The sequence below is a fragment of the Gallus gallus genome, chromosome 1, assembly GCF_016699485.2.
Source record: "Gallus gallus isolate bGalGal1 chromosome 1, bGalGal1.mat.broiler.GRCg7b, whole genome shotgun sequence".
Taxonomy (NCBI): Eukaryota; Metazoa; Chordata; class Aves; order Galliformes; family Phasianidae; genus Gallus; species Gallus gallus.
Genome location: NC_052532.1, coordinates 114,756,548 through 114,783,949, shown reverse-complemented (window position 1 = coordinate 114,783,949; position 27,402 = coordinate 114,756,548). Strand labels below are relative to the sequence as shown.

General features: G+C 38.2%; 1 protein-coding gene across 27 annotated transcripts in view; it reads right to left on the bottom strand.

The window, feature by feature from the left end:
* DMD (dystrophin) overlaps positions 1-27,402 on the bottom strand; it is a 1,163,614-nt gene that overhangs the window by 873,362 nt on the left and 262,850 nt on the right. For all 27 annotated transcript variants that reach the window (XR_006934806.1, XR_006934864.1, XR_006934881.1 and 24 more), the window contains exon 2: positions 11,339-11,400. Coding sequence is in view for 24 of the 27 variants with exons in the window: in XM_046919009.1 (XP_046774965.1) it covers positions 11,339-11,400 (62 nt within the window). In the remaining 3 variants the exon portion in view is untranslated. The remainder of the gene's footprint in view (positions 1-11,338; positions 11,401-27,402) is intronic.

Genomic DNA, 27,402 nt, shown 5'->3' with positions numbered 1-27,402 from the left:
TTTGTTTTTCACTTGCTTTTTGAAAAACATTCTACGCGTTCACATAGGTGGAGGGTCCGAACGAACTTCCTGACTTCAAAGGCAGCCCTTGGAAAGAATTGTGCATGTCTGAGAGGCAAGAGGTGCACTTACAACCTCAGGCAGAGGAAGTTTAAGAAGAATACAAAGCAGCGGGGGATGATAGTAGCTCAGCAGAGACCCTACCTGTGGGCTAATGCATGCAGCTGGGCTAGTGTTTGTTAGATAAGTTACACCCTGGCTTTCAGCCTCACTGATTAGCATGCCACGACACCAACACAAGGAGACATGTTGGACAGGTTTCCCACTTCTAAGTGTATGTGCTTCCTCCACTTCTCCTCTCTCCATTGAACCTTAGGTACGTGATGCCTGTTTTGCAGATAGGAGAAACAATTAATAGAATTTGCTTCAGCTTCAGTGTGTTTACAAAAGAGGACATTTCAATAAGTGGGTACAATAGCTCTGAAATGTCTTTTTCCTCGTGTTTTTTATTTTTGAACTTTCAACTTAAGCATAAATCCACTAAGGCCTTATTTGCCTGCATGAAGAGTTTTGCTTAGGAGGTTTTGAAGATGATTAGATGTAATGGTAATGAATTCTGAGCACGGAAACGATGATGTCTACTGCCAGCAACAATCATGCAAATTTGTAAATGTTTACAAATTTGCAAGCTAGACATATGCACCACTGAGACCAATATTGTAGTGCTATATTTAACTTGCTCCTTTTCCTTCCCTAGAAAATACTTACACAATAATAACTTCAAGAGGGCAGCATATATTCAATTTTATTTAGATGAATCCTTTTCACTTAAAGAGAGCGCACTGAAAACATATGAGGATTTGAATAGAAGACTGTGAGGTGCAAGTCCAAATCTGAGTAGGAAAAAGTGAAAGAGCACAATGAATTTAGCTTGACTGTTTTCTTCGCCAGTAAAACAGATTAGAAATGAAAGTCCAGTGCCCTCTATTGCTAAAAGGAGTGATTGCTTTGCCTGCTTTGGCAAGTCTAATGTATCTGAGGGATGATTTTGTTATTCTGCAAGAATGACTCTAAAAACAAGAATGCAATGACAAATGATTTTAACATAATATGCGCGCATATATTTTAGTCAAGCTTCCCAATTCTACTAATCTGCTCTGAAGTTTAAAATTAAAGATCTGGCACATTACATTGTTGTAGAAATGTTTAAAAATGTAATCTGTAGTCACTAAGATGTTCCTAACAGTGAAAATGTATTACAATGCAGATGCCTATTGTTTAAGATAATTTGTTGGTATGGTTTTGGTAAAGGAAACCACTTACAATGGAAAACATTTTAAGCCTTAAAATTGGATTCTGAAAAGAAGCATAACCTTTGTATGGGCAAATAAAAGATACCAAGAATATTACATCATCTTCAGTAACTAGGCTGCAGCAGCAGCAGCTGTAATGCTTTCTAACTACTGGAGATTTCCCCACTGAGGGCTGTGTGATACCACAGGGTGGTTGCAGCACCTGGCCCAGAGCTCACCAGGCCACCACCACTCACAGGCCAGGATTGGTCAGGCTTCGAGATGGACATAAAGCACTAGAACTGTAGCTAGTTTTAAATTTACGCAGACAAAGGGAAAACAAAGGAAACATGTCACTACTTGTGCAGTCAAGGGAGCAGAGCTGAGCCTCACTAGGAAGCACAGGGCCTGCTGAGAGGCATGGCAAGTAACTATGCTCCCTGAACCTGCTGAAAGATCTGCAGATAATTGAGTGAAAAGGGAAGTTTCACTTCTCATCACAGTGAAAAGAGTCTGCTTTCCAAGAGCTGTCTTGTTTAATTGCGGTCATTTAGACATTCTGGGAAAAAAAAGCAAGCAAAGCTGTAAAGTCTCCTGGCAATAGGAGAACGCTGTGGAAGGGAAACATTTGAAAACCCCATCCCTTTCACGCACACACAGTGACATCTCCAATGTTTGAGCATCAACTTGTTAAAAATAAAAAAAAACACAAGCACAAACAATGCAGAGAGTCCCATTAGTCTTTTGTTTACTTCAGACATCTATTTTTGAGTCTTTGAACCATAACCACATGGAGTTTTGTACCTTCTAGGTTTTCAGTGAAAGGGACCGGTACTGACAGTTTTAAAGGCATCTCCAGCTGAGTGACTGCCACAGCAGGTCATGCAGCTTGCACTTCTGATGTTAGCAAGGGCTGAGAAAATAGAGAAGACCTCCCTCTTAACCACTGCTTTGTTTTTGTCATGCTGCACCGAGACACCAGGCAGCTTCTGGTGTTCCTTGCTTTTATAGCAAGTGCAAAATAATTATTCCTGTATTTTAATCCCTGCCAGCATCCAAGACTCTACACTGATCAGAGTTAAACATTGATAAGTACTGGACCAATAAAGAACATGCTCTCAGTGTTTTGCCAACAGTAAAATGAAAAATTTCTTTGGAAACAAAATATAAGAAGTTTACAAATGCTGGAGTCCTAACAGGTAGTTTACTGTAGATAAACACAAATAATTCCAAGCACGCACTCTGCCCAACGCTTGTATATTCTGGTGGTATCCAAATCATTTAACATTTCACAATGCAAAGGTGTTACCTATACCTGGTTTAGACAACATTTAGCTTAAAAAAAAAAAAAAAAAAAGACTAAAAGCTTTGGACTAGATGATCTCTAGATGATCTAATGGCATTTAACAAGGTCAAGTGCAAGGTGCTGGTTCAGGACTGAGACTATCCCAGATGCAAGTGAAGACTGGGAAAAGAAATCATTGAGAGAAGCCCTGTAGAGAAGGACTTGGAGTTCCTGATGGATGAAAAGCTGGACATAAGGCAACAGTGTGCTCTTGCAGCCTGGAATGCCAATTGTGTCCTGGGCTGCACCAAAAGAGGGGCAGCCAGCAGGAGGAGTGAGGGAATTGTCCTGCTCCACCCTTGTGAGGCCCCATCTGGAGTACTATGTCCAAAGAACATAGAGCTGTTGGAGTTGGTCCAGAGGAGGGCTACAAAGATTATCAGAGGACTGCAGCACTACTCCTGTGATGAAAGGTTGAGTGTTGTGATTGCTTAGCTTGGAGGCTCCAGGGGTACTTCACTAAGGCCTTCTAGTACTTGAAGGGAGCTTACAAGCAGGAGGGGACAGAGATTTTACAGTCTGATAGCAACAGAACTAGGGGGAATGGCTTTCAACTAAAAGAGGGAAGATTTAGGTTAGATGGTAGAAGGAAATTCTTTCCTCAGCAGGCAGTGAGGCACTTGCACAGGCTGCTCAGAGCCCCATCCCTGGAGGCGCTCAAGGCCAGGTTGGATGGGGCCCTGGGCAGCCTGAGCTGGTGGGGGGCAGCCCTGCCCACAGCAGGGGTTGGAGTGGGCAGGCTTTGAGGTCTCCTCCAACCTAAGCCATGCTATGATTCTGCAATTAACAGTAGTCCCTTTCAATCCCTGCAATTCTGTGTGCTTTATTAATACAAAATAGACATGATAGGCCTTTAGTGTGCTCTTGCAGGACACATTACAGAAAGGTTATTGGTATAAGATAGCCCAGGCTTTCAAAACAGTGTATATCCCAAGGGTAATGTTGATCACACGAAGCTGAGAAGCAAAGTTAAGCACTATTAATCTTCAGCAAGAGTTCTGGTTATTTGTCACACTACAGAGGAGGAAAGTCATTTGGCTCCCACTTTAGTAAACTCCTCTTTCTCCTCACGTTCACTGTGAGAAGCATTTTAAAAGGCTGGCAACAGAGAAGGAGACAGACGAGACTTAATTAGGTATTTAGGATGGATGAATATCAAGCTTGGTGTCTTACTAATATCAAATAATACCAACTGTAAGGTTTTTATGGGTTTATTACAGGTGTGATGCAATCTTAAATGTGTTATTTTCTGAAAGTTTTCTGGGGAAAAAAAATCCTGAAGCTGCAGGTAGTAAATGGCTCCTCAGGTAATCTTAGGCAGTGGATTAAGCTGCTATCTACCATATGCACTTTTAATATACAGCAATTAAAGATCTTAGAGTTTTGCCACAGAGGCAACTTCAGGATTTTAATGACAGCCTGTCATTTGTTTGTACTGGAATCAATGCTCTGGATTAATAAGAGGTGGATAAATAAACCTATGCCTGAATTTATCTTACATGTGATACTTCCATGCTCCTTGACATTTCCAAAATTGTGTTCCTTTGATGAATAGAGCACATCTTTGTTTTTGGCAAAATTCAGCATAGCACTACTGACCCAAATCAAGAAACAGATATGGACACAAAACCAGAAGTTTTTCAAGAAATCCATAGTGTGAATATGTAATAACATTAGGGCAATATATCCTATTTCATGACTTGGTAAATGCAACATTCCTCAATTACTATTTTATTACTTAATTTCAAAGATTAAGATTTTCTTTTTCCTCTAATTGAGAACAAACAAGTAAGCCTTATCTGCATTTGGTTAAAAAAAAATTTCAAATGCCTCCTGCCTCTTCTAATTCCACCTTAACAAAAAAAACAAAACAACAACAACAAAAAAAAACAGTATCATGTAGGAAAAATGTAGGAAAAAAAATCAGTCTGATTTCTGTGTTTTCACTGAAAAACTGTTAAAGCCTGGATGAATTACACAGATTGAGAATACATCCACATTGCAGTGTCAGGTACTGGTTCAACATACTGTATAAATACTGAGCTAGATGCAAGTACTTTTGACTAGGAATGACTGCAGGCTAATCTGTGGCAACAGGGAGCTCAACAAAGTTTTATTTATTTATTTTTCCTATAGGCTTTTTGTGTAGGAACTAAATGCTGTGTAAATTGCTAGAGCACCACTGCTATGTGAATTAACTTTTCTGGAATTACCTACAATGGCAGTTAAGTTTATCCTGCAAAGGTAGCGTTGATACACTAGTATGAAAACAATTCTAGAAACTGAAACCTTACAGTCCCCACCATACCTTACTGAATATTTCTATTACGTGAAAGTAAGGGATCTGCTCTAATCTTCTTTCAGTACAAGAAAGACAAGATAGCTGTCGGAGAGGGTCCAGAGGAGGGCCATAAAGATGATCAGGGGGCTGGAGCACCTCCCCTACAAGGACAGGCTGAGGGAGCTGGGCTTATTCAGCCTGGAGAAGAGAAGGCTGTGGGGTGACCTAATTGCAGCCTTTCAGTACCTGAAGGGAGCCTATAAACAGAAAGGGAGTAAACTCTTTGAAAGGGTAGATAACAGCAAGACAAGGGGGAACGGTTTTAAGTTGAAAGAGGGAAGATTTAGGTTGGATGTCAGGGGGAAGTTCTTTACCAGGAGAGTGGTGAGGTGCTGGAACGGGCTGCCCAGAGAGGTTATGGATGCCCCGTCCCTGGAGGTGTTCAAGGCCAAGTTAGATGGGGCCCTGGGCAACTTGGTCTAGTAAATGAGGAGGTTGGTGGCCCTGCCTGGCAGGGGGGTTGGAGATTCATGATCCTTGAGGTCCCTTCCAACCCAGGCCATTCTGTGATTCTTTTCATAATGCATTTGCAACTACTGTTCTGTTTTTAGAAAATAGAATATGTCAGTGGATACCAGTGAAGCTTGAACACACCAATCCAAACACCTAAGCATAGAATTTAATTTTTAATTTCCTACTGCTCACTAACCCATCTAAGCAGCTGCCTTAGTTTGACCAGTAGGTTAATTGTTGAAATGGTAGTTCGGACAGGATTAATCATGAACATTTTCAACCTATGCCTTTTGTGATTCATTGCCAAGCCCCTTTCATCCAGCTCTTTTCCCTGTTTTTTAGTTGTAGTCCAAAAGCATGGCTCAAGTGATGATGCTCATCTGATGAAGTTTTTAGTTGATTAGTCACAGTGGCTAGTATATTTTCACAGAAGTTACAAACAAAACTAATATCCTCTTCCCTACAAAGCTTCACCAATCTACATCCCTCCCCACATCTTAGAGTTCACTTTCTCATGTGCCTTTCCTTATTTGTTTTAATTCAGCGTTATTGTGAGTGATTGCACAAAACTGTGCAAACAAAAGCAGTAGTGCAAATTTCTCTACCAGATGTCAATTATAGTGAAGTTCAGTCTCTCTATAGCTCAAATATTTGACATAATTCCTCAGAAGGTCAAAAAACATTTCATTTGCTCCAGTATTATATTATATGATATGCAGAAGGTATTTAAGCTACAATCTCAAGAAAGCACTAAAGTGAACAGGAATCTTGAATAACTTCAGGTTGTACATGAACTCAAGAGAAAGGGAAGAACCAAGACTGACACCTCACTGTATACCATACAGACCACATACAAACGGTGGGTAACTGGGAAACTAAGTTGACTGCTACATGGTCTGACTAAGAACGTGACAGTCATCTTCTGGGTTCCCATTGTCCCTGAGAATATTTAAAGAATGAACAATAAAATGTATTTTGTTTTGCTGAGAATTAGTTATTCTACCAGCCACTCACATCTTAAATTAGGCTGTCAATCTTACCTTGTTTGACACAGCTTCTATCTGAACTGTATTCTTCACACAACTACTACACTAACAGAAATGTAATTCCACAGTCGCTACATAAAACTATTCCCCTTTTTTTTTTTTTCCTCCTACTATTTCCATGTGGAAAAGTCCTCCACTAGAGGAGCTGGAAAAGTCCAACTGTGGCAATGCTATGATCCTATGAAGTTCAGAAACCATCAAAAATGACCCACTTTCCTCCTCTTCCAAATCATCCTTCTCTGATTTTTTACTATTGCTGATCATTGAAGACCAATTCCAGTATCTGCATCAACAATATACTCATGTTTTTCATGTTGTCTTAGATTAAGTAGTGGAATTTTCTACACTTTTGTAGCAGAAACATGAATAATCTCGTTAGATCTCTGAATTTACAAGTGATTTAGTGGTCATTTGATTTTTGATATTGCAGATCAAAATACTGAAAACATTCACAGATTAGCACTCCTTTATGGTACCCACGCATATGTTAAACTGTTGGATATAAGTTTGAAAACCTCAAATCATCCATAATGGTCTAACATCAAATTCAAGCTTCAAAACTGATCCTGTTTAGCCAGTTCTCTCATCTGTACTGAAAACAGATATTTCTATTGCTGCCATTAAAATTGGCAGCACTTTGAGACACCCTTTCCATAAGAAGGGTACAAACTAAATTGCCAGCATTTGATTATAAACGCAACAGTTTCCCTTTCCTGTCTGTTTTTTCTCCTGTGTTCATGTGTGTGTGTGCTGAAACCTTCAGATTTGCATTTTAAAATTGACTGTCATTAACAAACTCCTTCCTACATGTAAGTAGAAAGCATTTGTCTTCATAAATGTTTTCTATTTTGAAGCCTATTATGCAATGAGAACAAAAGATATTTCACTGGTGAGGCCTCATGAATTCATACAAAGTATGGTAGAGGCATTGTCAAAATAACTACTGTTGATGTTTCGGAGTTCCAGCAGACAGTTAAGATTCTTTCATTTACATTATTAGAAGTTTTAGAAGTTTGAAATCAGAGCTCAAGCTATCATATTCAGCAGTAGATGTGTATTTTATGAGAGCTCTAATTATAGTTCTGTTATTAAAAACTAGGTTACAATATGTTCCTGTGCTATCATTATGTACACCCTGCAGAACCTCATTATTTTATAAATAAGTTTCTTTTGAGGACAAAGAGAATCTGTTACTGAATAAAGTATTAAAATTAATATGCTCCACGTGGTTAAATTTGCTTTGACTTTCAAGATACTGCATGCCATTTAATCAAGAAGCTACCACTAAAGAAAATAATATATGTTGTCTACTGTTAGAACAGGAAAAAAACGCAAAGTTCTCTCGGATTATATTCTCCAGTTTCTCCTATACTTGTGAATTACAAAGTGTCTTGTCTCACAAACGTTAACATCCATCTTTTGGCCTATCTTTCTGAAACAATGATGACTTGCTTATTTACATGAGTCACATACTGTTGACTTCAATGCTGAGATTTTCTGCATAACCCACTTTATGTTTAGTAAAAAAAAAAAAAGTAGAAATGAGAGAGAACCTGCTTTTTTGTGAAGCCATTAGAGATTTGCAACTGCATTTTTCCCAATTTGTCAATTTAAAGCACTCCACTCAACGTGCAAACAGAAGTTTTAGAAGAGATGTTGTTTCACCCACAACAGTTGTAATCTTGCTCACAGTCGTAGGTACCCTTTCGTGTACTGTAGGGGAGGTTGGATATTAGGAAAAAATTCTTCCCTGAAACAGTGGTCAGGTGCTGGAATGGTCTGTCCAGGGAGGTGACTGAGTCACTGTTCCTGGAGGTGTTCAAACATTTACATGTTGTACTAAAGGACAAGGCTTAGTGGAGAAATATTGCTGGTAGGTGGACGGTTGGACTGGATGATCTTGGAGATATTTTCCAGCCACAGTGATTCTAGGTGATTCTAGTGATTAGTGATTCTACCTTGGTAGTACTTCAGAGGGTTGTTAGGCTCTGCACATCGCAGGCAGAAAACTGTCATGATGTTGTGGTTGAGGTTTCGTGATGAACCTATCATGTTACAGACTTGATTCCTTAGCTTAGGGTTCATTGCTGAACTCAGAGCTTGAGTTTAAAGTATCTATACATGCTCCAATTGCAGCGTCACTGCGCACATGGCCAGGAAAAGAACTGGTACATCCCTCTGGATCTACGACTTGAACAGATAGATTTTTTTTTTCCCTACAAGTGGTTAGTATACATGTGGGTTCTTAGGGTATGCTAATTATTACATTAGAAAAATATTTTCAACAATTTACTATTCCTCATATTAAAAGCATTATTTACATTTACATTACGAGTTGTGAACACAGCTTGTAAACATGAATATTTTCAAAGCTTACTATAAGAATAAGAGTAGTAGCACTGATAGCCTATAGACACTGAGTCTCCAGGAAAGGAACACAATTTTTGGAGTATCTCAGTACAAACTCAATACAAATTAAAATCTAGAATGTCCACAAAGTTTTTACTTTTACTCCATAAGTAGAGTTGTTTTTTTTTTCTTCCTTTGTATATGTGTGGGGGGTGCGGGGGGAGCAGGATGAATGTGAATTACATTAAAGCAATTTAATTCAACTCTAAATATTTTAGAACTGATTAACAACCTGGATTTCACCATTCACATATAAGAGAGACGACCAACATAACATGTTCCTGTGTCTGAATTCAGAGCCCTTAGGTCAATTTTCTTAAAACAGCACCTCTACAATCACACGGAAGTGAATACAAACCAATTCTACTTTTATAAAGCTAACAATGATGAGAAATCATTAACCAGGAATAGCCTATTAACTGAAATCAATTCCCCAGCTAAAAAACAGAGATGGATTTGAATCACTGAAAACAGGTCATGCGAAAAAGGGGTTATAAACTGTAAGATTTCTAATGAAGATTCACTTTGTTGCTTTGAAGACTGTCTCCCAAGACATACTGGTCACTAGAAGAGTGAGAAACACAACCGCTAAACACTGCACAGCTATTGTCCACAACCACTTACATTACAACCGAACAGAATCAGAGACTTGTCCATTCTTGACCTTTCATAGCTAGAAATAGAAGTCATATGATATGTGACTGCAGTGAGGAGCAAACCATATCCTCCGCATGCCTACCACACAGGCAACCAGCAGGTACTGAGCTTACCAGACACAGGTGACTAAACATTTCAGACTAACTGTTCTGAAACTTTTCTGGTGTTCCATACAACAACTATTTTAGGATTACAGTGATTTGTCCAAGATGTAAAGATCAAGGTGTTCTGTTTATTCCCCCCCCCCCTCCCCCCCCCCCCGCACAGTCTGACTGCTGGAATAAAAAGTCTCTCCAAAACACAAATGATGCATGAGGCAGAGCAAAACTCAAACTGTACTGTTTAGGAGGTTTTCCTTACAGTCCAAATAAAGTATCCCTCTGAGATGTTGATTAACTCATGTTCAAATACAACTATAAATACTATTTATGGAAGTGAAGTGAAAGGTAGCTAAAATATCATTTACGTACAATCCAGTGAACTAGACTTCGAGAAAATACATCTGAATCATTCAGACGACTGGGTCTAACAACATCTGCTCATAGGTCATAATTTCACCATAATTCTTGTTGTTCTTTTTGTACTTGCTCTATTTTTCCTCAGTAATTACAGGCTTTGATATTCCATAAAACAACAGCGCTTTAAGAAAATTATACTTTCTTCAGGTATAGAAGCAACAGTTATTCTTAGTGTTCTGTGATCATTTCCGTGATCATAACAGAACCTAACAGGCAATAAATTTCAAGTTAAGTTAGATTAGGTGACTGCTTCTGGGGTTATTTTTTTGTACGTTCAAGACTGAGATAGCACATTATTCAATCTAAAGTCTCACTCTTGCCAAGTAAAATAAAATAATTACATCTTGCACCCTCTGTCAAGCACTTCCATTATCCCAGTCTAATAATTTTTTCTCCCTTTTTCAATAGCGTTATGTTGGTGACTCATTTTGTTTGTCATTCAACACATTTCTCAGAGCTTTCCTCTACTTCATTATTGCCAGCCCAGTTACTCCCCTTTTTGTATGCATACATTTTACTTCTGTTCTAAATACAATACTTCACATTTGTCTCATAATTCATTGATCGATGTGAGACCATTTCTTCAAGGCTGTATTTCATCCTGATCCTTTCCTCCAAACTGCTGGACAATTCTACTATAAACTTGCTGAACACAGATATATGCTGTCTAAATCACTTGAGTCACTGTTAGGAAATGCTCCAAACCATGGAAAAATTATGTGGGACTCCTTGTTTCACCGCACCACTGCTGAGCATGTTATTCAGAATCACAGTGGTTATATTCACATTATCTTTATTCTCGTTTTTAATGAGAAGAATCAGGTGAGACCTAATAAAAAGCTAGACTAAACACAAAATATAACCAGAGCTACTAATTCATTATTCGCTATTGCCAATTATTACCTAGCAGATAAAAATCACAGATTATGAGGTTGACTTATTTTATTACTGGAAAATACAATTCAGTAATTACCTGCCAGAAACTTTGAAAAAAATATCAAATTAATAGCTTCAGCTCAGTTTTTTCTGGGTATTAAAGGTAAAACTATTATATACTGCCAAGGGAAGAGGGAGCTTCTTCAATAAGTTAGTTCTTTTTCTCTCTCCCCCCACCTCCTGATCTTCAACGGTCACAAAAGATAACTACTTCCAAACAACATAAATGACTTTGATCATTTATGAAACTTACCATTATCTTCAAAACCTAAGCCTCAGTGGAGGAATTTAAGAATATATATATAAAACATATTTTGATTTATAATAATAAAAAAAATTACCTTAGCAAACTGTGCATTTATCCATTTCGTGAATGTTTTCTTTTGAACATCTTCCCGTTCATCTGTCAGAAAAAAGTAAAGCACTTATTAGAACAATTCAACAAAACATGATAATATTGATTAGAGCTTCAGTCTTGGTGTGTAATAAAGCTACTAAAAATAATTCAAACTTATTCAGGGCACCTGTTTAGATGTATTCTGTCCCTTAGAATCACATGTTTAAAAGCCTACAGCCTTTAAGTCTAAAGCCTTCAGTCATTGGTTCTGAGGTCTATATCCCTGGCTCATCTCATCCGTTTGGAAGTAAATTTTCTCTGAGAGATAACATGCTGCAGTTAGGACCTGAACTGTTGCTTTTAAACCAGAAGAAGGGAGATTTATGTTAGACGTTAGAAGGAAGTTTTTTCCCCAGAGGGTGGTGAGGCCCTGGCCCAGGCTGCCCAGAGAAGCTGTGGTGTCCCACCCCTGGAGGTGCTCAAGGCCAGGCTGGATGCGGCCCTGGGCAGCCTGAGCTGGTGGAGCTGGGTGGACCTTAAGGTCCCTTCAACTTAAGCAGCTTGAACAGGATACCTAGAATTGTAATAGAACACACACGGTAGTTGCAGCAACAGGAAACTGTTTCACTGCACTTAATGAAAAATACTTAAAAAAGCAAGTTTCTATGCATATCTTCAGATTTCTTTGAAAAGTGGAGCCTTCTGGATCACAACGACAAGTCTCCAGTGGCAGCCCATGCCATCTCAACTTTTTCTTTAAATAGGTTATTTCCCCATTATGATCTGTAAATTATTTTCTTAAGTGGAAGGAAACAAAACAGCAACCAAGCACACATTTGTTCAGCCATGCATGGAGCTTCTTCTCAACTCTTTCATTTGAAAAAAAAACACTGTAGAAGTAGATGAGTATCTCAGACCTAGATTCTACTGGTATCTAAATCATGAGCACAGATACAGAATGGAACTGGACACACAGAGATATAATTCAGTTGTATGTTACATAAAGAGAGAATGACTCTTTAATCATAGAATCTAATAAGCAATTGCTAAGAAATCTATTAGACAACATCTGTGGAATAAAAAAGGTAGACCTCTTTGGATGATGATGGCAAAAAAAAAACTAGAAGTACAGGGCATAATGCAAAAAAGGCAGCAGAATGCTTATACTAAAACAAAGCTCACTCAGAGCTATGTGTCTTTTGCTTTACAGTAAAATTCTGTACACTTCTTAAATAAAAAGGGATTTTCAACTCCCATATGAGATGTTCAGCAATTAATAACATTAATGGATTCAGATGAATTTGAAAGACTGGTATGGACGAGCCACATGAGAAATGCACAGCATTAATAATGCAGTGTGCTTTCCCTCCCTCCGCTCCTCCAAGGAGACAAGTCAAGACAAATACATCTTTTGTTCTTAAAAGTTCACCTCAATAGCAGACTTTAAAAGTGTCTTTTTCAAGATGTTTTCCTTTTGCAACAATTCAATATACTTGTGAGAAAAATAATACTACAGCTGCTATATCATTATGAAAGTCTTCATACTGGACTTAGCAGACTAATTGCTATCAGAGGTTCAGAGTAAAATGATTTACAATGCTATACTACTACTGGAAACATTCATAAAAGCTGGGCATTATAGACGTTCTGTAATTAATATGAGGGTTCATTGTAGCCAACTTTCTAGAGTGCTATTGCTGTCTATCCCTAATAATGCTTCTTGCTTCATCAGGAAGCATCAAAACATGCAGGAGATCCAATGAACCCAATGCTGGTAATTAATGATGCTAAAGCTGTTAAAATTTTTATTTTCTCCTTGCAAGCATCTCTTCTCTCTTTTCAAGTAAAATGTTTATATTACAGGTTTTGGACTTCTTCCAACCACGTGCTAGAACCCATTAGCAGAAGATGGGAAAAAAAGATGCATTTTAGTGGTGAAATACACACATTCAATCTGATGTTGTGTACAAACTTCTTCAACGACTTCATATAAGGTATTACACATGAATAGATATTTCTGCTTAATAATCTCTAATAAAAAACACTAAATGAGACCATAAAAGGAGGTAGAAGAATATGTGGAATGAACAGAGAAAAGGAGAGGCAGAAATGCCTACATGCCTTCTTGTGACCAGCCTTCCTCTTTTCCACCCCAGGCGACTGTACAGAATACTCACTAACAGTGTGAGTTTGTTTTGTTTTTGAATCACTTTTCCAAAAGGATCTATGCCGAAGACTGAACTCCTAATCACCAATTAATTCACGTTCACTGTGCTAATAAAAAAAAGGGTCTCCTGAGGAAAAAAAGAGAGCTACACACAAAATTAGAATGTTTGAAACTTTGAAAAAAATTCAGGCAATTCTCTGCTACCTTTGCAAACGCAAATCTCTTCCACTGCAGTTTTTATATAGAAGTAATTTCAAGCACTTGTGCAAGCACCTCTAGATGCTTGCACTGACAAGTTTATATAACACACTAATCTGATAGTAACAGCCTCCTAATCTAAAACAAAGCCCATCGTAGTGGCCTGCATGATTTCCCTACAATAAGGAAGGCTTTCTTTCCTCCCAAAGCAAACACAATCGGAAAAACTGACAACGCTCTCCTAACACAGATTTACAGATGGAATACTAGTGGAAAAGAACAGTCCCAAGAACACTCAGCTGCTACTTTCATATCATATTGCTGTGCCTCTAAGAGATCCTTTAGCAACAACCCCACAGATGCCCTTGCAGGTGTTTTTACTTTGAGGCAATAGGAATAATCAAGAGGCCAGGCAGATAATTCTTTCAACTGCCCAACAATGATATAGTGTGTTTACTTCTTTTATTTCAAGGTGGAAGAATTACAGAGTAGCATACTGTCTCTCTTCGGGTAAACCTAAACTTGAAACATGGTGCAGATCCCGCATACTCTTAGTGAAGTAACACTGCTATCATTTAACACAGCAAAAATATGTTTTCCTCAAAATGCTGGGCCTTGACTGGAAGGCAACAGACTTACCCTCTTTTCTGTATGTTATCATCTAAGATAACAAACACAGATCTATAGAAGACCCTCTGTAATGTCAGAAAGATACTGACCTACGAAAATTATCTGTTTTTCATGTGCTACAGCATCTTTTACCTCTGCACAGAAATTGTTTTAACTAGAACACATTCACAAATGGATCTTACAGTTCTGATGTATTTCTGGTAGTATGAGCATCCAGCTTTGTAACTGCTACTATAAGCCTCTTGAATTAGCTAACTGCACATTTGACTCTGAAAGTATTACTCCAGGCTAGAGTTCACAGAAAATTATGACTAGGAAGGAAACTGAAGTATTAATGGAGCTAATCATCTCACAAAGGCCATTTCTAAGATTTAATCAGGTGACAAGGCTAATACGGATAAGTGGTACACCGAAGAATGCTTAGCAACACACAATCAGGATTCAACTGAACAAAGTGCTATTATTAATGGCCAGCAGATACCAGGCAACTTTCTCATTTACTTAATAAACTATTCCATGTTTGCAACCCACTGTTCAAGTGAAATTTCTTTTTATTTTAAACTGAAAAAGCAAGCATTATGTTGTCATTCCTTGTTCTTTACAAAACAACCTCACCTCAAATACCACCTAACATATTAGGTAAAAAATGGCAACAAGAAAAATAAGATAATCTGATATGCACAAAGACTATTCAGAAAGCAAACAGAAGTATAATACAAAACCCACAGTTTTTAATAATGTGGGCTGACAACTAGTGAGAGGATTTTATATGGACTAAACTGATAACACATACAGTATGCATATATATATATATGCATGTATCATAAAAATGGGATGACGTAGTTACATGAGCCATTTTTCCATGGAAAACCTGGAGAAAAGGAAAAGAATCTTCCACTATTTGGCACCTCTATTCCTACATTGTTGGAGAATCTTCAGTCCCTCTTATTTTTGAGGCAAGGCACTGCTGGGAGTTGTCCGGTCCAACCTCCTTATCAGGCAGGGCTACTTGAAGCAGGCTACCTAGGGCTACCTGAATCAGTTTTTGAGTATCTCCAAGGATGGAGTCTCCACAGCCTGTCCTATTACATACCACAACATCAAGGACTCGCCTTTCCTATCATCTGCATTCTGCCTTTCACATATGCAGATAGGGGGTGGTTCTGATGCAAGTGGCTTAGAAATGGCTCCTCAAAAGTAAGCACAACCCATTTGTACAACCCATTTTTCAGAGTTAGAAGACCTTGAAGAAAAGTGAGCTGGCACCTCAGGAATATGGGAAATGAGCTGTACCTTCAGATTAAAATGTTTAATTTGAAATAAGTAAATAATCATTTTCTTTAACGTAATAATAAAGAGATTACATGAAACGAATGGAATATTCAAGTAACTGCAGAGACAATGAAAGGAATCTAGCTTTTGTGACAAAAGACTTCATGCTGTCTTCAGCAAGCATCACAGGTTGGAAAACAGGAAGGGAAAGAAGAGACATTCTCTTCATCATTGTTGCTTTGAGCTGTGTTAAGCAACAGTCAAGTAATTATGTTTGACTACCAGGAACAATCAAGTAAGAAAAAAAAAAAAGAAAACAAAAAAGGGGAAAGGATTTTTCCTATATGAGGTGAAAACTGTTAAACAGTGGTATTAAGGCAGGTGACAGCTCCTTCATTGGTGGCAACTGCATGTTCATCTGAGCACTACTCTTTAGAAAGTAAAACCACCCGAATTAATATTTTATTTACTAGCAGTCAAACGATGCAGATTTAGAGAAGACCACGATTTGCTTCAGTGAGTGGGAGTGAATGCCAGCAATGACAAAAGCACTGGGAACAAAAGAGGCCATAGATAGTCACATCATTGATACTCTGGCTCTATCGATTCACTATTCTTAGAGATTTCCAGCACATTGTTACAATACTCTGCCAGTTACTACAACTGCTGAGAAATGTTCCTTTACCATTCTTGCTTATCTGAGGAGGAAAGAAGAAATCAATGCAATACAATGACTGAATGCTATTTGAGTGGCCTAGCTTTGATTTTTAGTCATTGAGGTCATCCAAGACATTCACAAGCTGACAGGGAACACAATAGACTGCTTTCACAGACAGCCAATAATTTTAAGTCTATTGCTTATGTAAGGCAATATGTAACATGCAATTCATTGTCCACCTGTCATAAATATACTGATAAGAAGTGTGTTAACTTTATCTGAATACTGTTAAAGCTCCCTGTTCCTTATGCTACCCCTGAGATTTTACTGTAAAGCCGGAGTCAAATCACCATAATCATCCCATGTTAGTGTTTTGAGAAGCCTAATGAACCTATTCAAAAGCTCAGCACAAATGGCAGACTTCAGCATCCAGACTACTACTAAAAAAAAAAAAAAGTACAACTAAATCCTTCCAAAATAGTATAACATTTTGAGGATGTTTGGTAAAGATTCAAGGCAAATTTAAGAAGAGGAGCTGGGGTATCACATACCAAAAACATTTAATCTCAAGTCTGTTCTCCCCTTCTGCTTCCTGAGATGCAGGAGTACGCAGGTGGGGATTGCATTTGCTGTGCAGAAGACAGAAGGGAGAACAGCTCTATGAACAAACCTACTGGATTTCTACTGACGCCACAGGCTCAGACTGAGTCCCAGACGGAGAAAGCTCCTTATGTTTCTCATTTTATTAGCCTGAACTGTTCTCTCATCATAAATGCTTAAGATAAAAAAAAAAAAAAAAGCCTTCTTGATTTTTCTCCTTTCTTTTCGTTCATTATGGCACTACAGCTGTTGCTAGAACATTCTTGTTCTTCTGACCTAACTTTGCCTAATTAGTTACTGAGGAAAAAACAGAATGCTTTTGAGGACTGGTAAAGAAGTAAGAGTGTAGAAAAAGAGCAGGAATGAGAAAGAAAAGAGAATAATAGAGTGAGTGACATTGTGGTAGGGAAGAGAAGGAAAGAAAACAGTGACAGAAGAGGAGAAAAAAGTGGACTGGGATGGAAGACAAATAGGAAGATGAAGGCACGGGGAGACATCTTCCTGGGCTTGGGGAAAGAAAGGGAAAACAAAGTATGTGAAAGAATAAACAAGGGTAGGACAGAAAAAGGTGTCAAGTCCTTTCCAGAGTGAGAAAGGCATAGGGCATTGATACAGCTGTGATACTGCTAGCATACAACTTTGGATGTACAGCTGAAAGTTCATATGAAGGGAAGCTGCAGATTTGCAGAGAAGCACCACCTAAACATATGAAGCAAAGCAGACTAGTGCTATCTGCCTCCCCAGGCCATTAACCACTTAATAAAAGTGGGGGAAAAAAAAGGTTTGACTAGGATCCAAAAGTATCAGGATGATGTGAACAACCTGCATATGAACACTAAAACAATAGTGGGTAGCTCTGAAATGTACACATAAATCTCGGTTTAAACAAATTCATGTAATTTACTGTGTGTTTGTTAAAAAGAATTAAATCTGAATATGAAATCATTTCATAATCCTCTCTCAAACAGATTGCAGCAGGTGCAACTCTCAGGACAAAAGCTGAAGCACAGTTCCAACAGAGTACAAAACTAACAAGCAAAAAAAAGAAACAACAACAAAAAAAAACCCATAGAATTTCAGTTCACATTTCCAGAACATTTCAAGTAAACATAACATAGGCATTCAACTCTGATTCATACAGTGGTAACAGTATTCCCAGCAGTGGGCCTTGTCCTCCTCTAGTCTACCATACACAAACTTGCTTTGGGAACTGACTGTATCTCACTATATCTATACTGTACATTTGGCCCAGAAGGAAGGAGCAGAATCACAGTAACAAGCAGAAAGCTTTCCAAATGCCTCCATGGGCTGACTGTACTCTTCTTGCTGGCTGACTGCTATACGGAGTACCTAATAACTTAGCTGCACAGGCTGCAAAATAACGTAAATGGGTTGAAAATAAAACACTCTATCCCCAAAAGCCTTTCAAATGTTTCTCTCTCATTTTGCATAGGTGAAAATGACTTTTTGGAAGAAGGCTCTGATTTCAGATCTTGTCATCAGCAGCGCAAGGGCATGAGAAGAGAAGGACAGCTCATTTCCTCTCCCACTGAATCGTAACAGCATGCTGCCTGTCAGGACACCAGCCTCAAATGCTGGCAGCCCAGCTTTGTCTTAGGCTCTTGTAATAAGGACATTAACCAGTTTTGAACCACACTTCACCAAAAATACTGTAGTCTCCTAGTTACAAATATTTTTGCAAACACAAGCTTTGCTGGTTCCCCTTGTTGGCTTCTGTTTATTCTTTTCTAACTTGTGATATTTTGGATCCAGGAAATTTTTCTGAAAGGGGGAATAAATAAATAAATAAACCACTCCTCAGATGCAACCTAAAAATTTCTCAATATACCTGAATTCTCCATAGAAGAGGCATTATTTCTCAAAATTGAAGAGCAAAACTATTCCTCTCGTTGGCCCTTGGAAGCAGTGAAGTTTCTCCTGGTAAGTTCTTTGCAATACCAGGCAAAGCATCACTAGGAATATCAATAATCATACACGGAAAGACTCACCCAACTTGTGATATGGTCTCTGGCTATAGAACACTCCTTCTTAGGAAGCGGCCTTCAACCAGGAGGTGTTCTCTGTTCAGAGGCTAGCCCTCATATAAGCCCAAAGTCATGTGGGAAAAACAGGTGAACTGCTTGCATCTGTGCTTCCTGGGCCAGCCACTCCTTCACCAGGTGTTCAATCATCAGATCAGGCTGTGACATGACAGATCCCTTACACCTCTCTACCTGAGAAGCCAGACAGTACTCACTAAGGAAGGGGTTAATCTTACGAAAAATTATATTTATGAGTAAATATGTCATTATTCATTTGAATATTCAGCTTTGTATGAACAGTATCCCCTTTTGCAATGTCACATATATATTGCCAAACCAAAACAAGGCGTAACAATATATTCATAGAAGCACGTGCTATTTGAACGTCATACCATCACTACAATAATATTTTCTGAACACTGTAGATGATATTTCATACCCTAAAATGAGGATATATATTTGCATTCACTCAGACCTCGTGATGGTTAGAAGTGAAGTGAAACAAAACCAAATGCTATGAATGAACCAACTGAATCCACTGTAGCTTGATGGAACTTCCAGAATATTGTCTGATGTGAGTATATTACGAACTTCTTGCTAGTCAGGTACCAATTAAGTTATGCTGCCAGTACATCTGAGTGCCTTGAAAAAATGCTACCAATAAAGATGATGTACAAGCATGCATAAGTTCATTCATTGCTATAAATTGTATATAAATAATTAAAAACTCACTTTAGAAAATTTGGAGGTTACCAACTTAACTAAAAATCGAAAGAAAAGTGAAAGTAAAGGCTCTTAATAGATTCTAACATCACCTTGCCAAATAAGTATAGTTGGGGAAAAATGTGTTACTATTTCTATTTTAGTGAATTATTGTGAATAGAAATCTTAGTTTCTGTTTCTTCTTACAGATTAGACACAACTTAGGCTTGATGATCCTTATAGGCCTCTTCCAACTCAGGATATTCTATGATTCTATGAAGTCAAATGCTTCTGACAATTTTCACCTGCAGACAGGCTTCCCACACCTCTCACATCCTTAAATCCTCGGGTGGGAGTTGAGAGAGCAAAAATCCCCCCAGCCGTAAGAGCAGAACAAGTCAGAGACTGCCTCATGAGACTGAATATGTGGAAGTCTCTGGGGTTGGACAACATGCCTCTTAGGTCCTGAAGGAACTGGCTGATGTAGTTTTCAAGCCACTCTCCATCATATTTGAAAAATCATGGCTGTCAGGCAAAGTCCCCAGTGGCTGGAAAATGGGAAACATCACTTCCATTTTTAAGAAAGGAAAAAGGGAGACCCAGGGACTAGAGGCCAATAAGCCTCATGTCTGTGCTTGTGAGACCATGGGGCAGATCTTTCTGGAAGAGATATTAAGGTACATGTGAAAGAAGGTCATCAGAGACTGCCAGCATGGCTTCACCAAGGGTAGACCATGCCTGACCAACCTGGTGGTCTTCTATGATGGAGTGACAGCATTGGTAGAGAAAGTAAGAGTAACTGATGTCATCTGCCTGAACTTGTCCAAGGCCTTTGACATGGTCACACTCCATATCCTCATCTCAAAATTGGAGAGATATGGATTTGAAGGCTGGATTGTTCGGTGGATAAAGAATTGGCTGGATGGTCACAGCCAGAGGATTGTTGTCAATGGCTCTATGGCCAGGTGGAGGACAGTCATGGGTGGCATCCCCCAGGGGTCCGTCTTGGGACCAGTGCTCTTCAACATCTTTATCAATAAACCTAGACAGTTGTGCTGTTCTCCACATTGATTTACTACTGCTGTTACACCTAAAACGTGTTTTGAGACATCAGACACAAGCTGCAGTTTTCACCACAGGCCCTCTCAACCCAGAGGCAGCAGAGAACACATGAGGCCTGCGGGCATTATACAGGAAGAAAGTACCCATTGCTGCTCAGCACAGCTCTGGCCATTGGTCTGACTTGGACAAAAGGGAGGATTCAATGGACTTTTGAAAACAACAGGTTTTATGTGTGCAAAGGAGTGAGTAGACACATCAGACAGATTAAATAAGTCTTGAATATATTAGTTCTGGCTTCAGCTGTTCTCATTTTAAACTCCTCCCCCCCCACCTTTCTGCTAGCAAAAGAAAGAAGAAACAAATCAGTATCAGGCATTTCTTTTCCTCCTCAGAGCACAAGCCTATTCTCACAGGTCACTCCTGTGGAGGAATGCCTGCCCAGTCAGGATGGTTTGATGGGCCCAGTCAAGCTGCATGGCAAAGAGCAGATGCTATGGGAGCCCTCACACACAGATGGCACCATGAAATTCTTACCAGTTAATGCTGAATAAATTTGTTTTGTGTACATTGCACATTTAGTGACAACACAAAATAAATATAACTACTCCTCAGTATCAATGATGTGAGAATTGCTGAAACTAATTCAGAGTGAAAACAGGTTTCCCTCAACACTGCTACTATCACCAGGCCTGCTCCAAGCTAACCCCAAACTATAAATATTTGTCAGAGATGTGTGAAAAGTTACATCTGAGAAAACGGCAGCATTGGCAGATTGTGTATTTCAACAATGTCACAAAAAATAGCAGCAACTAAGAAACACATTATTCAAAACCTGCAAACAGCTCTAGCCTTCATGCTTTTTAAACAGGCAAATTGTTACAGAAAACAGGAGCCTGATTCCCACCCCTACCCCCCGCCCGTTTTTGTTTGCAGTAAGCTTGAGAGGGCAGATCACCAATCAGCTGATCAGCAGGCAACCCCAGAGCGAACTGACAGAGGCACTGTGTGGGCGTATTATTATAGCAGAAGTAGTTGTAGTCAAGGTTATGTAACTAGCTAAAATTACCAACAGTTTTCATATTCGCAATGTTCATGTAAAAATATGCTTTTTTTTTTCTTTTGTTTTGTTCAGAAAGCAGTGTATAAATGAGCACTCGTTACATGATTTTACATTCCAGGTTCCTACTTGTTTTCGAGTGCAGGCAATGAAGGACAAGGCACCAAGGGTACTGAGCTTTTTTCGTGATCATGTCAAAGTAACATACCTCAAAATGGGAAAGTAAGAGTCCCCAAACTTTCTGAATGACAGACTGTCAACTCATAACACACGAAGATGAAGGAAGCATCAGGATTTGAAAGAGTTTATCAGAGTCTAAAATATGACAGTAGAATCTAGTGTTTCACTGATGTAAAAACTAGATTCTGCTGTGCTGCCTTCAGTAAATGCCACCTAGTGACACACAGTTGCAAAGCTTAGAAGCTCCTGGATTTTTATGTATTTTCTCACACAGTTTCTGATTTACTTCTAAAAAAATAATTAATAAATCAGGCATACTTTACACAGTCACAGTCCATCAAAATTCATGTCATACACATGCAGAATAGAGACAAAAGAAGACACGTTAATAACACCTGCAGATCAACGTTTGTTTCAGTGAGTATTAAAATATTCATTACAAATAACTCCATTAAGTACACAGTGGTGGCTAACATTTGTCTGTAATATTTCAAGTTCCTTTTTTTGTTTCTCTGTCAAAAGCAATTAGAGAACAGGCTATGTAGTCTGCTTGAGCGACTGCTGTCTACTTGCTTTCATCTGAGCCAATTAGTGTCTGAGTCAATTTGTGCAGGCTGCCGCTAAGACATGTATCGGAGAAGTTTGTTATAAATGAGACTGAAGTGTTAATATGCAGTTGTTTTCAATACACACATCTTTTTCTTAAAGTGAAGAAAAAACTGATAACGTTTACTATTCTCAGTTGGCTTTCACCTTATTATAAAAAATTTGCAAGGCTTTGAAAGAAAATTTACTACTTAGGACAGCTGTACAAGTTAAAGGTTAGTGGTCTGTGCTTTCCACTCCCGTTTTAACATTATTTGAAGTAGCCAAAGTAATGATGAATGTGTCTAAATTGAAGCTGTAATTTATTTCATTCACAATAAACTACTACAGATCATACAGATCACTACACATCATTAGGTCTCTTAGCTTCCTCTCATCATCCCCAAAAATACCCTTCTCAAAGGAGGAAATAAAGGATGTTCCAAGAATAGGATAAAGCATTTCAGAAACCCCTACTGATATCAATCAACTGGAGAATAAAGCAAACAGAACAAATCCAACATAAACAACAAAAAACACTCCAACCTAATAGAACAGAATTTAGCTCCTCTAGAACTCTTCTAGTTTCACAACTACACGGTAGTATTTCTTATGGCTCAATTGTACAGATGACTGTGAAGAAGCTTAGATTTTCAGAAGTACATAATTGGGTGCAATAAATTGGTATAATAAATATGCTTTTCTCATACTGCCCCACGTTTGGGAAAACTGCTATTATTTCACAGAGGTGAAGGATAGTACAGATTATATAGAAGTCTAAATATCAGCACCTTATATAAATCTCAGATTAACTGTGCTTCCCAAACACTCCTTACTATATCCAGCATCTTTGAAACTCACTGAATTTCTAGAAAGCTCACATGCAACTCTTAGCAAACAGCCACAATAACAATTGCAGACCATAAGTTCTTCCTTCTTTTTCCCTGTGAAGCTTCTCATTTTTCCTTTAACTGATTTAGTTAGGAAGTGATTGCTCAGCCCCTAAAGTAAAGTTACCTCCTCCTAAAGGAAAATCATTCAAACTGGAATACCTACATGCATTTAATTTGGTGGTTTTCTCCCCCCTCCTCTTGTTACTAATATATTGAAAAAGGATAACACAATATAGAAATCAGTTTTACTCTTCATCAGGAACATGGTGGCCACCATTACACAGAAAATGTACTTTTCACTATTTTTAAGATACACAGTATAAAAGTTAAAATTCAGCCAAATGTCCAGACCAACAGTAGTTCAAACCTTTCTTCCACAGATTTCCGTGAGAGAAACAGTTATCATTACATGGAACAGGCATTATCATCAGCAGAAATTACGTCACTGTAAGCAGAGAAGCTCTTTAGCTAATGCATTGTCTTTGTCTATCAAAGTTACGTAGTGCACGGAATTGGTTTCTAGTCCAATACTTGTGTGTCAAGATTTGCGGTTAGAAGGAGGCAGCCTGCAATATGCAGTAGATATGGGATGTAATTGAAGGTACTAAGGAATCCCAACCTAAACACATCTACTTGACACTAATGTAATAATAGGCATCAGTGAAACCTGAACACTTAATACTAAAATCTGACAGAAGATGAGAGCTTCTTAAGTAGGCACTGTGAGAGGAAGTAACTCATTTGCAATAGCAATATATATTTTTTAATTTGTGCAGATCTCATGCCCTCTCAAGTGAAACTAAGACTGCCAGGCAGCATCAGACATGAACATCTTAGATGTTATCTACATTTACCACCTGAATGTACTGCATGCATCGATCAGGATTTTTCATTTCATACACTGTTCAGATCTGCCCCCAGAGAATGATTTCATATCTATAACATTAAGTGAAGATTAAGAAATATAGTATTGATGCTATGACAGTTACCTATTACAAATATTGATTTTGATTTCAATTCAGTGTCATCTCATAAGCTTTACAGAGAGGAGTTCCATTGCCTTAAAATAAATTCAATACAGAAAAAGAAGAAAAACATCTATTTGTCATTCTTTTTACAGTTGTTCTTTTTCAGTCTAGACAACTCAAAGCAAGCATAACATTTTGAAACATCATGAACTCTGTTCAAGAAGTATATTGTTACTCCATTCCAGTGTTTTCGCAATAGAAAGGAACAGTAATTTTGTTATCAAATACCTTCTAGAGACACCTCAAGCAGATCACATAGATATTGTGGTCACATCAACCCTAACAGAAAAACAGAAATGAATACTTATTGGAATTCAAGTTTTGGTTTCTACTTTAGAGAACTCTTAGAAAGGCGAACTGAAAACATTCAGGACTGCACACAAGAGAAAACACAAAATCTTGCAAAGGAATGAAGGGAAAGAAAAAAAAACATCCTCAAGACAGACAACCTCTAGAAACCCAAACCAGACCTAATCTTTGAAAGTAAACTTGGACATATGTAGGTCACTTTGAAAGTAACGCCTTCTATGTATTTTCATGGCAACTACAACAGACACAGAGAACACAATAACACTATTTGATAGAGCACATTCTCAGCTACAAATCAGTGTTTTTCAACATAGTCACTACCATGAGCTATGCATTTTCACCAGTGATGGGCAAGAGCATGCATGCCGCACTCATAAAAATCTGCAGCAGTGGAGATGACCCACTGCCACTGTCACCACTGCTGAAATGCATCCATCACTGGGCTCACATCTACTGGTTGGTCTCCATAAACAATCAACAGTCAATAAATGTCAGTGGGTGTCATTTTTTCCACATGGAGGTATTCAGCAACACACCTTTGCTTTATCCGCATTTCCATGTCAGACTACCACTGTGTCAGACTGCTCCTCTACTGCCATCTGTTGCACAGCAACAAAACGGAATACTGGCGTGATGGTTCAAGTGTCCCCTCCCATACCACCAACATTCACCTCTGATGTTGTGGGCCAACATAACAAAATAGGAGACGGTACTTTTGGATCAGCCCTCATAGATCAGAATTTAGTGAGCAAATATATTGAAGTCTAACAGTTTCCTTCTATTGGGGATGTTTTCCAAGATAACTTGCAAATTTCTTCAATTTATGACATGTAAGGTGACATAATTAACAAAAAAAGTAAATGGAAAAAGTATGTGCTTTGTTACGGAATTTTCATACCTCTGGAAAGATCCAGAATGAACATTTAATTACACCACAACAAAACAAGATGGGGATGAGAATGCTACACAACACACAGACACAGTAAATAATTCAATTTTCTACGAAGCCTTTGACAGGGCTTTTGTTTCACAGCAATCAGAATTATCAACCAGAACTATATGTACAAGCAAGGGATCTAATTCTAACTGCATTTGTATTCCACTCAGTAACTTTTTAAAATGATCAGTCTAATGCAGCAGCTTCTCAGTAGGAAGATGCCAGAAGTCATATTTTAAACAGAAATCCAAATATGTGTTAGGCAAATGTGAAAATATATGAATAGCTCATTGGGAGAGGAAATGAGAATTCATCTCCAGAAACTATCGATAAAAATCTCACCCAAAAGGCTGAGACCATTACATGTTAGCTACTGGATTAGCTAAAGCTACAACTCTCTGACTATCGTAGAAATACAAACTCTAGAATAATTAAAAAGTAAACTTAGTACAAAAAGTGAATTCCATACAAATTACATGCTTCACAGTTATAATTATTATATAATTTTCCAATTCTCTAGCAGTTCAATTCCATAATCTCAAACAACTGTATCAATCTGAATGAAGTTAACCCACGCAAAAATGGAGTTAACAAGAGAGCAAGTTCAGACATCACTACACACTGTTCACCAAAGCAGTTCACTGTGTCCACCATCAGAGAATCTATTTCCCTTTGCCCTGCCCATACTGAATCTAATCCCTATTTCTTTTTAAAATGCCCTTGTAATATGCTAATAATAATCTAAAATAAAGAGCATGCAAGAGAAGTTTTTCACACACCAAAATTTGAATCTGGTTGTACTTTTCCCACATGGTTCACTCTTGCACTGAGGTACTCCTGAATAAACAAAATCCTCAGGTAAAAGTGTAGAAGAATTAATGACCGCTTACAAAAATAATGGTGGAAAGGTGTTCACGTGGATCTAAACACAATTTTTCTTTGTAAATCCTTAGCATCAGAACTGAATACCAACTGATATCCAGAAGGTATTAAAGTATTAAGGATTCTTGTTTCATATTACTGCTAGACCTTCAGGCCAAGTCAGTGTAGATCAGGAAATGACTTCTGTTTTGCTCTTCTGTGAGTACTGAGATCCTTTTACTCAACTCAAAAAAAGAAGCATTCTTCAACCAAAAAAAGAACCAGAAAAAGCAGTACATATTTGAGAATTTTAAGGAGTGAGGAACTAGCTGGCTATTCCACTAATAATTGCAATGCCTAACCACTTATTTAGCAATCACACAAATAAGGTCTATGTTATTTTGGTATTTCTACAACTCTAATTGGCAGGCACTCTTCATCAGGATCATCAGCTTGATGACAATGACAGATGGAGGTTAAATTCCTTGGATATCTAATTAGTCATCAAAAGCAATGCTTCTGTGACATTCAGGCTTCACCAACAACACAGCAGAATTCAGGGAGTTGTAACCAAATATTAGTTTTGGAAATTAAAAATACTTCTATTCTCATAACAGAACAAGTAGAATATCAGGCTGCAGTCAGCTAAAGCACTGAGTGACATGGTGAGGATTTCTAATAAAAAACAGCTCACAGAGGCCAAATTGACATGACTGTCACGTTTCTATGGATGCAAACAGTACTAACTTCTCCATCTCTATTTTATTTTGCAAGAAAGGAACTGAAGTGTACTTCAAGTCTGAACATTTTTCCTCCATTTATTATTCAGTCTAAGATGGAAAAAGAACTTAGGAAATATATAACTTTCCATATTAAGTTAACAAGTC